Raw genomic sequence first — 17,079 nt, 5'->3', positions numbered from 1 at the left:
TATTCGGAGCGAGTTTTAATAAATTGAAACAAAGAGTCTTATAACACGTAGTCTTATAACGAGGTCCGACTGTAGTGGTGTCTCATTTTTCCCTAGATTTCTCTTTATAAATATAAAACCAATATATATCAAAGCTTATTTTGTCAGTTTTTAAGAAAGGACCTATTATGCCCCAAACTTTGGATTTTTAATTTCTTATGGCTGGGTCATATTTAAGGACTCAAAAAAAAAGTATAATCAGTAAAAAAAACTCGCCTGGTTCACTTTTTTCTTTTAAGAGGTCAACTTTATCTCTCCCTCCCTTATATATATATATATATATATATATATATATATATATATATATATATATTGTTTAATAAAATATAATCGAGACAAAAATGATAGATTCCGCTTAATTTGGTAGAAGTATTAAAAAGTTTCAATTTTTTTTTCATATATGGTAAATTGAACGTAAATTTTTATTTATTTATCCAAATCCATGTTTAAAAAAATTAGTAATATATATTTTGAGGCAAAACATTTTGATTAAATATAACCACAAAATTAATTGGTAATATTTGAAATTTTAATTCTTATTTTATGTGATTATACTTTTATGCAGAAATATTCGGTAATTGATATATTTATTTTAAGTAACAAGTAATAAAAGTAAAATAAATTATTGAAATTATCATAAATAGATTATTTTCCTGAGTGCTCATTTTGTCCCAGCCAATTTTATAATTAATAATCTAAATGATGCAATTTCGAATATTAAATAATAATTAATTCGTTGATTAAAAAATCTATAATCAATAAATAAATCTGTGTTTTGACATTAAAAATATAAAATTATTTGAGAAATTATTAATTAACATATCAAATAATGTATGGAAATTTATTATTAAAGATTTAAAATAATTATTCATTGACCCAATTATTATAAAAATGAAATATGTCATTTCGTAGAAAAGCAAATAATAATAATTTAAATGAGATTATCTCATAAAATATTTATCAAATTACAGTAAAAAAAAATTGATAATAAAAGAAAAAAAAATAATAATAATAATAAAAAAATACTGTCGAATTGTCGTTTGTAGTTGAGCATCGTACAAACCATGCAAATATAAACGGACACAAGAGAATTAATTGGTCGCATTTCGCGGGTAATCGAATTTCACCAGGCACGTGAATATTGCGACTGAGAGCGAACACACATCGGGCAAATCGTTATTGCACGCATTTCTCTCATAACAAGGATTATCCTGATGGAAAATGTTTTCGCACTTTTACGCGTATACGAGAGGCTATTAAACACACGTTCTCTCTCTCTCTCTTTCTCTTTCTCTCTTTATATGTTTATCTCATTCTCTCACTCTCTTTCCCACATCCTCTTGATTTCTCTTTTACTTACGGCTCGATAGCGTTACTAATCTTTTCGACTAGTATATTTTGTATATAAAGTGGATATATATTATAGATAAATGGTTCTGAAAATTACGCATTGAAATCAATGAAAGCAATTTAAGAATTTACACCTCTATCATGGATTTAACTCTGCTATTCATTATTGTCTATTTAATAGTATGCTGGATTACAAATTACAATCGACTAAACTATCTTATAAATTACCTCGAAAAATATATTCCAACAATTAAAACAAAAATAATTTTTATAGGTTGACCTTTTTTTTTATCTCAGCTTTTATTTTTTGCCCAGACTATAAAATTTGAATAAAATTTTATTTTTAGTTTTATACTTTTTGTTACTAAATAGAACATAATTTTTATCGAAAAAAATTAGTTCTAGTTGAGAAAAAAATAAACGTCAAGTCATAATTATCAACATTTTTACAATCGATTCAAATTATTTTTTATTTTAATTTCTATAACTTTTGCTTGACATAAATATAATTAAATTTAAATATTTGTAATATTATAATTAATTTCGAAATTTACTAATTTTTTTTTTTATTTTTTTGAGTAAAAAAATTTTAGTTTAACAGAAAATTTTTATCTGTCCAAACTATAATAATAGTAGAACTTAAAAATTATTTTAAAAAATTTAGTTCAATCGACGTAATAATACAAAAAAAATATTGATAAAATTTTCCAAACAACACAATCGATAATTTTAAGAAATTCAAAATATAAGGGAAGGGGGGGGGGCAAAAGAGTTAGGGTAGGCAAAACGGGACAACCTCAAAATTTTATTAAAAAAAAAATTTACATTTTAAATGGTTCTTGAACATTCCAAAATGACTTTTGTAAATGTAGGGGAAAGGGAGGGGGCAAAGCGGGGTACTTAGGGAAATACTATGATTCCGAGGACTCAAATACGCTAAATATTTTTGTTTTTAATCATGTGCAAAGTAAATAAACAAAAATTTCAGTTGCCGTTGAAACAAAAAAATTTCACTTTGGCGGGCAAAATAGGGTATTCCCTGAAAAAGGTGAAAAAAAAAAAATTTCTGAATATTAATCAAATTGATCAAATTAAATTTTTTTGTTAGCAATTTACATAAAGAAACATTACATTTTACGCAATTACTGGATGCAAAAGAAGAAAAACAATTTTTTATTGGTTTTTATCATAAATCAAAAGTTATCAACATTTTTTGATTGAAACTCGATTTTTTAAAAAGTTTAACAAAAAATATTCAAAATAATATTCAATTATGTTTACAACAGTGATTTTGGAATGTTTAAAAAACATTTAAAAAATAAAATGTTGGGGGTACCCCGTTTTACCTATTCTATCCCCTATTGCCCCCTTCCCTCCCCTAATTGAGCGTTATTTTGAAATTTTTTATGTTAAACTTTTTCAAAAGTTAATTGTCAGTTGAAAAACATTAATGACTTTTGTTTTATGATAAAAACTATTAAAAATTCGTTTTCTTTTTTTGTATCCAATAATCATGCAAAATATAATTTTTCTTCATGTAAATTATTTACAAAAAAGTTCAACTTGATCAAATTCATTTAAAATCCAGAAATGTTTTTTTTTTATCTTTTTTAGGGGGTACCCCATTTTGCCCGCAAAACTGAGAATTTTTTTTTTTAACGGTAACTGAAATTTTTTTCTATTTACTTTGAATATTATTAAAAAAAAAAAGATTTGGTGTACATTTGAATCCTCGAAAACTTGGTATTCCCTTAAGTACCCCGTTTTGCCCCTCCCTCCTCTACTTAAAATAAAATGTGAATATTTTCCAGTGTCAATTATTCCATTCATTAATTTCTTTTCGTTGGAGAAGAGATGCATGGATTCAAAAAAATTTGAACAGTTTTATTTTTCACGGAAGATAAATATAAATCGTAATTGATAGCGATTGTTGTATTAAAACGAAAATAGAAAAAAAGTCGTGATTAAAGTCCGTAAATAGAGAGACGGTCGTTAGCATCTTGTCCCTTGTGCCACACAGCTGGATCGATTATTTGTTAGCTAGTCGCCAAGTGAGCAGTTTAGCTATCCTATTATCACAGCGCATCCTGCTTGCGCGTACTCGTTTTCCTCATGAGTTTTCTCCATTCATTGATTAAACAATAAAGGATAACATGTGTTTATACATATATCTATATCCATGTACATTCATATGTATATATACATATATGTATACAGACACAATATAAAATGAAATTGCTAAGACTTTGTTGAAACTTTTATTAATGCATTGTTCAATGTCTCGTAATAAAATAATAAAGGATCGAATATTTTATACTTGATAAATTGTAAATTTATAGTGAGAAATGAAATTTATTTTATTTAAAAAAAAAATAATAATAGTAATAAAATCCTTATGTGAAATAAAAAGCTATTACTTATAAAACTATTGAAATTTTTTGTTTCAGGGATTGCAGAGTTGTCAGAGATCCCCAGACACTAAAGTCCAAAGGATATGGATTTGTATCTTTTGTAAAGAAAGTGGTAAGTTGACTTTTTAAATCAAACAAATTTTAAATTTGAAAATTTATATAAATTGCCTTTTAAATGAAAAAAAGTTTTTTTTTTGTTTTCCAATGTAAAGAGTTGATTTTTATTTCTTAATACTTTCTTATAGATTTTTTTTTACTCAACTTTTGACTTTACTTTTTACACTTTTTTAATTGGTTGAAGAAGTTTTTAAAACTTTTATTTTCACTTAAAAGGTTATATCTTTAGCTTTTACTTGTTTAATTTTTTTTTTTCCCAATTTATTGACGAATTTCTTTTTTTTATTTAATTAATAGTTTTATTATTTTTCATTGGTTATAATTTTTTAACCGTCGGTGTCTGTAACAATTTGAAAAAATATTTTTTTTTTAATCCGCATTAATATTTAAAAAATTTAGAAAATGAATGTCTGGAAATTTTTCGATGCCGAAAAAACACGAACTAAAAATAAAGTTTCATTAATATTAAACAAAGACTTAATCACGAGTAGTGTCGCCAGGGCGCGGAAACCCAAAATCCATCTCGAACAAAGGGTTGTAAAAAGAACAGTGCGACCTAAAAAATGTCTGGTTGTATTTATGGAGTGACCGACATAACTCTCGTCGTTCTTACTATAACTTTAATTGAGAAAGTGTCTGCTTTAAAAATAAATATTGACTGAGTGCACAACAAGTATTTGCATGAAATTATAAGACCAATAGAAACAAATTAAATTCTATTTTAATATTTATTTAAAAAATTAAAAAAAATTACATTTTTAATGCCTGTAATTTCGGTCAGGATTTTCGTAGATAAAAACAATAATTTAAAAGCTTCAAGTGTCTACTTTAAAGTGCATGTGGAAATTTAAGTATCGGATGAAATTCAGCAAAGTTTTAGGTCAAAGGAGATAAAAAAAGAACTCGTAAATTTTTTAATTCGTCTTTGGGTCGTAACTTTTAAGTATCGAACCGCAGCTTCTATTAATTAATTGCATTTTAAAGCTGACAGTTTTAGTTTTCCATCGAGTGGTTGAAGATCTAGGTGATTTTTTTTCACGAATCATAATAATTTTCTGCAGATATTTTTTATCATCCAATAAAACAGTAGATAGAAAAATTCAAATAAAATAGAAATTTCACTTCAAAGAATAATTTTACTGTAATAAATTCAAAAATTATTTTTGTAACATAAAAAAATAAATTGTTTTCTGCGATTGGTTGCGCATTTATTAAAAAAAATTTTTTTTTTATATTCAATCATGATAGCTTTGTCAAGTAGACATTTCAAGCTTTTAAATAAATATTTTTTTTTATGTATGATCATTTTTCACCGAGATATCGATGATTGAATTTTTATAAATGACCAAAAGCTCATGACTCATCATGCAATATGAAAAAAAATATAAAATATAAATTTAAATGATAAGTTTTTATATCTCAAAATATATTTGTAACACAGAGTATTAAAAAAAAAGAAACGTTATTTCTTTTTAATTTAGAATTAATCAATAAAATAAAAACGTTTTAATGTAAAATAAATAAAAAAAATAAATTGAAGAAATTACAGTGATCTAGTTTTAAAATAAAAACTTTGGAATTGTTCGAGCTATATATATATATATATATATATATATATATATATATATATATATATATATATACATATAAAGCGTGAGAGTATAAGTATGAGCTGAAAATCCGCAACGTAAATTACCGACAAACGCAGATAGTTACGAGCAGGTGATTGAGGAGCTTTTCTCATTCTCGTGGCCAAGCGTACAGAGTAGCAAAGTGCTAAGTATGATTGTGTATATAAGGACGTGTAAGTGTGTGTGTGTGTATATATATAAATATGGATGTATGGGTGTATGTGTGTACGTGCGAAGAATAGTGTGAGAGAGGAAAGGAAGGAGGTATCCGGCTTTTCCTAGGGACTGGCCAAAGGCAGCTGTTTTAATGCCGTATTGATCTGGGGCTGCAGCAGTAGCTACTCGCGTCCAGCCAAGCTTCGGCGCATCCCACGTGTTAAGATTAGATTGCCAAGAGGAACAAATTTCACGGATACTGCAACTGTTGCTTACAACATGCATTTTAAATTCCTTTATCTTCATACAAATTAAATCTTCACTATCCCAAATCCATCACAAATAAAAATTATAAAAAAGTTAATCGCATAACAAATTGCTATTTTTCCCTCACGAGAATATAAAAAAAATTCCTTTTAAAATTATACGTTGTAAAAACCCGGGAATGCATTCGGAGTGATAACGAATTTTATTTAAATCCGAATACACTCTGCCATTTGGAGTTTCGGAGTTTTTGAAAAAGTCGCTCCGCATATTGAGTAAATCGGGAGATGATTTTTTCAAAGAGCTAATCTGGATGTTATTTAAATCCGCATTCACTCCGATTCAGAGTTTCAATATCCAAATAATCTCCTTTCAGGAGTGAATTTTACTCAGAACCAGAGTTTCGCTATTAAAATAAACTCCTCTTCGAAGTAAATTTTACTCCAAAGGAATTAAGTAAATAGACATTTATCCGATCCGCATTCACTCTGAATTAAATTCACGATCACTCCACAAATTTTTTACAGTGTTTTGGTTACAAAACGGTTCGCTGACGATCTGGTGACCGACGGACCTAAATGACGAGCCTGTTCTAATTCGAAATCACCATCACAAATTTTTTGGTCAGAGTGCGTCATTTCGGACCGTCAAAAATTTTTTTTTTTCACAAATTTGGTCAGTCACATCTACATGGAAAGAAAATTCTACTAAAATTTACGGTAGTAACATCATAATCGTGGACTAGACTTTCATTGGCGTCAATTTTTAAATGCCTTATTTCAAAATTTACTATAGTCTTTGTTAAAATTACAATGTTAAATAGTAAAGAATATAAACTACTTCGTAATTTTAACAAAGACTATAGTAAATTTGGAAATAATAAGACATTTAAAAATTGACGTCAATGATAGTCTAGCTCACGATTACAATCTTAACATCGTAAATTTTAGTGAAATTTTCTTTCCGTGTAGTTAGATGATTTGTGACTGTCATTAAATTTTCGATTACAAATTTGGGCTTGGTCATGAATTTTTTCAGTCACAACCAGTTAGATGATTAGACGCGATTTTTTTTGCAAATGATTGAAAATTTTATTTTTCTCTTCATATTCTTATCTCGTGGTATTTTTAAGGAAATGGCGGTTTTGAAATTTTAAATCATATTTAAGTTAGAAAGGCGTTTATTTTTAAATTTTCGGAGCTAGTTCGAAAAATTTAGATTCAAAAATTTTTTTTTTTTATTCAGTTGTTTATTTGACTCAAGTTGATGAACAAAAATTGAAATAATTGTAAAATCGTAATTTTTCCGTTAGTTTCGAGAGGTTAAAAGTTTGAAAAAATAAAAAAATAAATTCAGCCCAATAAAATTTTGAAAATTATGCGTAAGTCTAGCTTGATTTATTTTTCATAAATTATTTTATTCCTCTGCGAATTGATAATAAAAATAATAGTTAATATCAAAAATTATTATTTCAATTAATTTTAATGGTTTATAGTCAGGAAAATAGTGATTTATGATGTGTTCGTTGAAAATTGTTATAAAAACAATATTTTTGATCTCTGAAATATTTTTTTTTCTTAAAGTTTTAATTTTTTAGTTATAAAAATACGCGGAGCCAAAAACTTTTATAAACTCTGTCATAAAAAAACAAAAAAATTCCAGTGATGTTGTCGTTTAATTTATTATTTTTTAATTCGCTCTATATTTTTTATTAAATTTGCCGAGAAATAGAGCGCAGTGGAAAAAAAAATTAAACTCGTATAACTATAAAAAATTTTAAAGGCCAAAATAAATAAATCCCTACTTTTTCATAGCAACAAAAAAATTTCCAAAGCTTTTTAAATATTTAATTCGCCTGCATAAATATCGTTAATAATTAAGACTCAGAAATAACCCGTGAAAATATATGTGTACTTAGAACTGAAACTCAATAAATAAGGACAGCTGTAGTGTATAATTAAGTGCTTATATCCAGGTCTCAATGTTTAACTAAATAAAGTTATTTGAACGCCACGTGTAAGTCAACTTACTGTTTAGTTGTAACCGTAACTGTTGTTGTTGGCTTTGACTTAGTCATTCAACTAGATTGCTCAACTTTTCCCTTTTCCCTGTTAGTATACTGTGTTCTGACACTAGTCTGGTCACTCGAGGCCTGTTCACTTGTTAATACTTTTTATTTTTTCGTCATCATTATTATTATTATTGTTATTATTATTATTATTCAAAAGTTAACCCATTTCATCAATGTTCTACATCACGTGACATAACATTTAATATTTATTTAAAATAACAATCAAGAATGTGTTTACTAAATCAATAGTATTATTAATTAATAAATTTATAAATATCAATGCGCATTTTTTAATTATCAATTAAATTATATTTAATTGGCCCTATATCGGTAATTATTTTTTATTGTATTTTACTCTACAAGCCTCAATGAATAAATTAATATTCACTAATTATTTTTTTTTTATATTTCATTATATTTATTTATTTACATATAAATTTATTTTTATAAAAAAAATTTTTATTGTAAAAATAAAATCAAGAAATAAATTAAAGTTGAGATATAAACGCGGTCAATCACATAGGCAAACCCACTTCTTGACAGCTGAAGGTAAAGACTGCAATGTACATTTAAGTTTATTACGTTTATTTTTTTTTTATTTTTCAGGAGGCGGAGAGTGCAATTGGCGCGATGAATGGCCAGTGGCTTGGCAGCAGAAGCATCCGAACAAATTGGGCGACACGTAAACCACCACCTCCCAAATCGGAAGGTAAATTTATTTATTTCATTTTATTTTTATTTTTATTTCATTTTAGATTCCCTTAATTTTTTTATTTTTTTTTTTTCATCAATTTATTTACATTCAATTTCTCTTGATTTAATTTCTTATGATTACTATTTATTATAAATAATATTTATCTGATTCTCTATATAAATTATTAAAGTTATTGGTAAAGTTATATTTTATTTAACAATATATGCAACAAGCTCAATGGACTTTTGTAACGGTACCTTAAAGGCAAAGTGTAGACTGAAAGTGAAGGCATTATTATAATATCGTGAGCGGTTTCCAGACAAAGTTTCTCTTTCTCTCTCGTTCTCATTCTTACTCTTACTCTTTTTAATATTATTATTATTATTATTATTATTATTATTATTATTATTATTATTATTATTATTATTATTATACTTTTTTACTCTTGCTCACTTTTACCCTCTTATTTCTGTATGCAGTCGACCAACTAATTTCATTTTGCGTACTCTTTAATTAGTACTCACCAAGAACTTTGAACTTATTTTTATTTAAAAAAAAAATAATAATAATAATAAAGTAAAAAAATAGCTTAGTCGGCATAACTTTAAATGTTAAGCCCCAATGGTAAGTATATAATTTAGGCCAACACTTGCATCACAATTATTTATTTATGTGTTTGTTTGTTTATTTATTTATTATTTTATTCTATTATAGTAGTTGATTTTTTATTCTAAATGTCGACAAGGGGTTGAACGACTGTGTGTTGTGTCTGTGTATTTTGGGTGTGAGTTCTGCTAGTTTGGTACTAGTACTAGTATATATATATATTTATATGTATGTATGAGCCTATAGACTATTGCGAAATATTAATAAGCAAAACTGCCAACGAACCATTGAACGTGCGTTGTCGACTGCCCGATTGTATATACACCAATTCCCCTGACGGCAACATCCTATACTACAACCACTCGGTTTTGCTTGTTGCGCCAAGTTTTTGATTGGCTGACTGTGCATCACAACACTACTTGCAAATTCACACAAGTCTATATAAACGTACATACAACATACACGTAAACACTTTTAAATAAATGAATAACTACGTACCTAATAAAACACACATACGTGTACATACCTTAAGCGCACCAGACAATATATATGTCATGCATACGTGCGTTTAGAAAACCAAAGCAAAATCGAATAAAGAGAAAAAAAATATTTTTAATATTTTATTCTCTTTGCTTTTATTATTATTGATAACATAAATTCTCTAATCCATTTTAAATTCGCTATCAAGTCAATATTGTGGGAAATTTAAACAGAAATACTTTTTTATCTATAACATATTTATAAAAAAAAAAATATATTTTTTATTTTTGTTTTAAATGTTTATGAATATTTAACTCTAGTAGATAAGTATGAATTATTTATTAATTTTTTTTTTTACTGATTAAAAACAATCATTTTAATTTATCTGTAGAGATTCACTGAAAATGTGAGTTAGTAAAATAATCTTGGGATTAAAAAAAAAAGGCTTTTTGAAGATTAAAGTTTCTAGTTTTTGACCTTTGATTCGACAATTTTTTTTTTTTTTGTTTTGTTTACATATCACTAGTGAGTGATTGTAAAACAAGTAGGAAAAAAGTAATCGAAATGTTTTTTTTTATCTTCTAAAAGCTTTGCTCAGAAAAAATTTTTCCATTGATTTGGATGTCATGTGCTGTTAGCTGTAACTTTTCTCCTCGAGTTAGGGAGACCAAGTGAGCTCTGCGCGGCCATTTTTCCCCGGTTATCAGATATCAAAGGAAAAATCACACACTTTACTTTGACAACCGATTATTCATGACCTAATGATCCTACAGAAATCTAAGCTACGGTTTTAAAATCTTTAAGTATTCTCTGCAAGATCTTTCGATCTTTTTTAGCCGAAAAAAAATTATTTTTTCACGTCAAACTCGTTAAAAAAAAAAAAAGTAAATAAATAGCTTTTCCCATTTTTCACTAAATTTACCACTACACTAAAAATAACAATAGCTTAAAAATTTCAAAGCTAAAGGTCATAAACTAGAAAGTTCAAGCTCTGAAGTGCATTTTTTTCATCATTCTAAAATCATTTTTCACAGAGTAACAACCCTTTTAAAATCAATAACATATTTGCTAGTAAATTTTTTCCGTCACTGTTTTACCACAAACATACATATATATTTTATAAATATATATGTGTATACAAATATCTACACATATTTATAGAGTACAGTGTATACATAGCAAATTGGCTGGTACTGCATCACTATTGTGGGAAAATTGATATTACCTTTAAGTACCGACCGCGAAACGTTTAAAGCATTATCGAGCACTTTGCGGTGGCTCGTCACTTTGCCTCGCTCTTCGACTATACGAATGTACGCGTGCTCTTTCATATGCCATTTCCATTGTGTGTGTTTTTTCTTTGTCCTTTTATTTTATTTTATTTTATTTTAAAAACTTTTTTTTTTCATTTTCTTTCTTTTTTCAATATCGGAATTCTATTATCTGACGTTGACTTTAGAAATATTTATTTCGAACGTTTGAATAGAACGGTGATAAATATTCCCAATAGAATTGAAAAATTTGCTAAACTTTAAAAAAAAAAAAAATTTAATATAGTATTCAGTCTATTTAAAAAAAAAAAAGATCCAGTAACAATAATAGTAAGGGTTTTAATGAAAGAAAATTTATATTTAACGTTTCAATGTTATCTCTATGCTATACTGTTTCAATGAGAAAATAATATACTGTTTTAATGGATTAAACTTGTTCATTTTGTGACAATTTTAGCAAACGCTAAGCCATTAACCTTTGACGAGGTGTACAATCAGAGCAGTCCAACTAACTGCACAGTTTACTGTGGTGGTTTAACAAATGGCCTTACAGAGGAGCTGATGCAGAAAACCTTCTCGCCATTTGGTTCTATTCAAGAAATTCGGGTCTTCAAGGATAAAGGTTACGCTTTTGTAAGGTGATTATCTCAAAATTTACTAAATCATTTGAATTACAACATTCACTGTATACATAATTTACTTTTTTCATTGTTAAAACCTCTCTATTGTCTACGGTATTGTTTTATTTTATATTTAACTACCTCAGTAGCTCTATATAAATATATGTATATGTATATGCTTAATCTAAATTGTATGTTTAATTTAGTTAAATACAATGTACATACAACACACTCATTGTTGAATTATCTGGTTATATTTTAATTACACTGAGTCTGTATTGCAATGAAATTTGAGATGTAGATACAAGATATCTCCTATTAAACGCGTTAATTAATGTCGATTATTCCAAGTACTATAATGTTATAATGTTGATAGCTGCAATATAAATCAAATAAATCAAGCCTAATTAAATGAATAATGATAATTAGAATTCAAAGGTATTTTATAAATAAATAAATAGATCACAGCGAGTCAGAACAAAGTAAAAAATCAGAACATCCTCTCTTAAAAAGAATCAGTGAAAAAACCTAAAGATCAGTGAATATTCACTGATTGGAGTACTTTTCTCTGATTCATTTTAAGTCAGCTTTGATTTAGTTGAAAGTTTCGTCCCTTTATTGGGACTTCCTCAGCCACTACAAAATATAATCACAATTTATAGCCTTTAGATATAGAATTAATAATGAACCATATACATTCTTGAGATTTTACCTTAATCTTACGAGCTCATACACGGAGAAAATTTAATTATACTATCTATGACACAAAGTTTTTAATTTCAACTACACAGTTAGAAATTTTGTGTTAAATTCAACACAAATCGTGTGTTGCAAACGATCCACACCAATTTTTGTGATAATTCAACACATTGCGTTTGTGTTTGTCTTCAACACAAATTTTATGTTAAATAAAATTGAACACATAAAATCTGTTCTTTTGACAGTAAATTTGTGTACATTTAACGGAACATTTGTGTAAATTTAACACATTTTTTGTGTTAAAATCAACTAATGAGCATAAGCACATAACCTAACCAACTCAAGTATACTGATCTAACCTTAGTAGAACACTGAGAGAAAAAATCGGTTTTCTGAACTAAGAAATCGTAGTTCACAGACGACTCAGCTAAACTAAATCAGTTTCAGTAACTAATACACCATAGTAAAGTGATCTTCGACTACATAGTCATTCTTACTATTTTCAGTTACATATACTAAGATAAAGTTAACATAACTATAATTTATATTGTAGTAAATAATTTATTCTTAGTCCAATGAGCAATGAAATTATAGTGATGTTAATAATGTACACTTATTTCTTCAGATCATTTATAATTGTAGGAATAAGTATTTGTGTCTAGATGTACACACTAGAAAATCGAACTTTCTGAGAATGTACTGATTTGACTTATTGTAACTAAACATTCATAGTTACCATTTCCATGATTTAGTACTGCAAGAAATAAAATTATTTAGCGATCTGTACTGCAGATTTTGGTTCATTATTACTGGATTTTTTTTTATTTACTAGCTAATATTTGCGTGACAAATTTAGAAATTTTTTTTCTTTCACATTGAACGTACTTGATATTTTTTTATTATCACAAAAATTATTTTAGGAAACATTAATATTAAATATTAATGTCTTAATGTAATTTAGTATATACTATATTACAATCAAAAATGATTCTTGTCACTCTGTCGGATAACAGAGAAGTATTTATGCCAGGATCGTTCTCAAGCTTGGAATATAATACTTCTGAAATAAGTTTCTTACCAGGGACACTATACAAAAGGTGGGCGCGATCTGGTGGCGAGCACCAAACTACTCCCGCTGTTGTTGCTTTGTTCTGGTGACTTTTATCTCTTAGTTTAAGCAACTTTTTTGTTTTGGTTGTAGCATAAAAAATTCTTGCGTTAAATAATAGTACTCATTGCGATAAATTTTATATTCTTCAAACAAAAAAGTGCAGATTGTTACAAAAACTCATATATCTTACTTCAAAAAAATATCTAATATTAAGAAATAAAAACTTTTGAAACAAGTAAAAATTCTTCGCTTTAAGCATAAGAATATGTTAACTTGAGAAAAAATATTTGAATTAAAAATAAAAATTTCAAGATAATTATTTATTTAGGGCAAGAAAATTTTGATTTCCCGAATCGATTTTTAAAAAAATTTCAGGATTCAAATTATCTGTTTTTTCTGTATATTTATAATTCTCAAAAACAGCACATAATTTAAAAATATATGTAGGATTAATATTAATAGCTGGAATTATTTTATAATATGAAAATCGTAAAACTGCTTCGATTCAAACATCTTGTTTGATTATTTTGCTATAAAGGGTTTCTCTTTAACTCATAAGGTTATTTATTTGTACGTTATGAAAACTTATAAACACGGCTTTCAAATTTGAGTTTCTCTACACACACTGATAAAAAGAAACCTGTGAGTCAACTTGGTTTGAGTTGAGCCAAAATACGCCACGACTTCAAGTACGGCGAAATACGCTACGACTTTGGCTCAAAAGCCCCACATATTTGGAGGGAATTATCTAAGTAACAAAAAATATTTACACGCCCTTTTGGTATAAAAAAATTTTTTTTTTCACTTTTTTAATCGACCTCCACATGTTTAACGATTCGGAACTGATAAGCAAAAAAAAATGTTTGATACGCTTCTTTGGCTTATGTTTTGCAATACGCACTTTTGGCATTAGGAATGCAATTTAGAGGCAGGGAAACTAAATATTAATGGTATTTATAACGATATTCTCTTTTGAATTTTTTTTTAAATTTGATTACTAGTCAGCAGAAATATTCTATAATTATTAAATTAACTAGAAATCGACTGTTTAGAGAACTAACATGAAATAGTACGGTTGATACTTTTGTTAGTAGTAAAAGGAACTAAATAAATGATATTGTATGAGACGACAACTAAATTCTTAGTTGTGTCATCTATTAAAATTATTTCTACCAACTATCACACAGTCACTAAGCTAACGTAGTTACTGTATCTATTTTATGTTAATTGAGCAAACGATAAAGATTATGTTGTGTTCACTACTAAGTCTTGTTTTAAAATGATTAAAGTTTTGTAGTGACCATAATAAGGCAAAAATGGTTTTTTAAATTTAGTTAATGTAACTATTTTTCCGTGCTGATTCACACTAGTACATAGTTCCAGTAACAATAAAAATTGGTTAGGGAGACTATATTTTTATATCTATCGCTGCATAGTTCAGGTTACTAAGCACTTTTCTCTCAGTGAACTTATGTCAATTTAACGAACAATTGAACCGGTTCAAAAAGATACGAATGTTATCTAAATTTAATTGTAAAATGTATATATTTAATTGCAAATAAATTATAATTCAAATTTCCCTGCAGACAATGCTGCTACAATGTTTTGCTTGGTTATAGTAATAAAGAATTGCGCGGGAACGTTTAGTCAAATAACACAAATTTTGTGTCAATTTTCGAATAACACAAGAAATGTGTTACATTCTATGTTTTTTGATCATTTAACATAAAATATCTGTCAAAGTAAAATAACACAAACGGGTTGTGTTGAATTAACAGATTTCTGTGTTAAAAATCAATACAAAAAATTTAACCAAATAATTTTTTAACACAAATACACAAAATTTCTAACTGTGTATTTGAAATGGTAGTAAAATTTTTTCAGTGGCAAAATAATTAGGTTTGTCATTAAAAATGATAACAGTAACAATTGATGGCGGTAACGATTACTATCGAAGATGCTAATTCTAACCATTAAAGATCATAACTGTTACAATCGAAGATGGTAACTGTTACCATGGATAAATTTATATAAATTAAAATCCTCTATTTACATCCATATTTTAGCTGCGTCCATTTTGTCTTTTAAATAATTAAAATCAGTAACAATACAATCGTTTAAGTCCGAATAAAACAAAAATTTCCAAATATTAGAGCTGTTATTGATAACTTTAAATCACGGAAAAAAAAAAACTTTAAAAATTAGTGTTTGAAATTATAACCCAGAACCCGAGTGCCAGTATGGGGAATTTCAACATTCCAAATAATAAATTTTATAATACGTGTCGTCAATTTTCTACACGGAAAAAAAAAAAATTAGTAAATATTACTGAGATTCTCGTCAACAGCGCGCCTAGACCGAATCTCAGTAAATATTTCTGAGTAGAACGTGAGAAATTAATAACAGATGCATTTTTTTGACAGTTGTTTTGTAGTTTTTTAAGGCTTAAGTAGTAATTTTAAATACTCAATCAATATATTTCAACGATTAACTATTAATTATAGCAGTTTAAAAATCATAATTTTACAGATTGAAACGACATTAGTTATTGAACATAATATAAATAATTAGAAGTTGAACTACAATTATTATCAATTATTTTTTTCCGTATAAGTATCGGTTACGATTTTTAAAGTTCAAATAGTAATTTTTCTTGCATAGACAATAAATTTTTATACTTATTCTGTAATTATTCACGTTGTAATCATAAGTGAAAAAATTACTATTTAGAATAATAGTATTTGCTGGTCACTTTATCATTATATTACATGTCGTTGTCAATTTATACACTGTGAAAAATTCCCATTAAATTTTACTATGGGTGCATTGTAACCCCGGACCATAAGAAAACTGGTACAAAATTTACAAGTATCCCATAGTAAATGTATGCGCATAGGTCCCAATCGTGTCGTCTGCGCATACTGTTTACTATGGGACACTTGTAAATTTCATACCAGTTTTCTTATGGTCCGGTGTTACAATGCACCCATAGTAAAATTTGTTGGAAATTTTTTACAGTGTATAGTTCATTTTTTTTCGTGATATGATTAAGTATAACCATCAAAATAGCAATCATTCAAGTATGAAGTGAAATTCATCGCATACACAGCTAAACAAAGATAAAATTACATGTAGACAAGCATCAGACTTACACGGAGAAAAAAACTATGCCAACGTAGTAAAAATTACAGTTTTTTTTTCTCCGTGTAACGCCGATATTTAAATTCTTTATTAGCTAAGATAGTAATAGTTATTTGGGCCCACTCTCTTAATCCGAATCAGTGAATATTCACTGATTATCAATGAATATTTACTGATGTAAATAGTCCTAAGTATATCATTGCAAATCAGTAAAATGTTACTGATTCAATTAGTAAAAATCGATTTACTATTAGAATCAGCAAAATGTTACTGATTCAATCAGTGGGAATCGCTTCACTATTCTAATCCATAAAATTGTTACAGTGCTTCCCCCCTAAGATATCAGACTCGGGGCTCTGGTTCCAGGAAAAATATCTTAGAGAGGTACCCCTTCCACTTTTAAAAAGTGGAGCTATTA

The 17,079-nt window shown here is 27.3% G+C and overlaps 1 protein-coding gene across 8 annotated transcripts in view; it reads left to right on the top strand.

Moving 5' to 3' along the window:
• The window catches only part of LOC103570517 (nucleolysin TIAR), a 209,868-nt gene that overhangs the window by 181,605 nt on the left and 11,184 nt on the right, over positions 1–17,079 (top strand). For all 8 annotated transcript variants that reach the window (XM_014444861.1, XM_014444863.1, XM_014444859.1 and 5 more), the window contains 3 exons: positions 3,837–3,912; positions 8,646–8,748; positions 11,548–11,728. In XM_014444861.1, the coding sequence (XP_014300347.1) occupies positions 3,837–3,912; positions 8,646–8,748; positions 11,548–11,728 (360 nt within the window). The remainder of the gene's footprint in view (positions 1–3,836; positions 3,913–8,645; positions 8,749–11,547; positions 11,729–17,079) is intronic.

Source organism: Microplitis demolitor, chromosome 10 (genome assembly GCF_026212275.2).
Source record: "Microplitis demolitor isolate Queensland-Clemson2020A chromosome 10, iyMicDemo2.1a, whole genome shotgun sequence".
NCBI classification, from domain to species: Eukaryota; Metazoa; Arthropoda; class Insecta; order Hymenoptera; family Braconidae; genus Microplitis; species Microplitis demolitor.
Note: the sequence above shows the minus strand (reverse complement) of the source record. Positions and strands in the feature narration are given on the sequence as shown.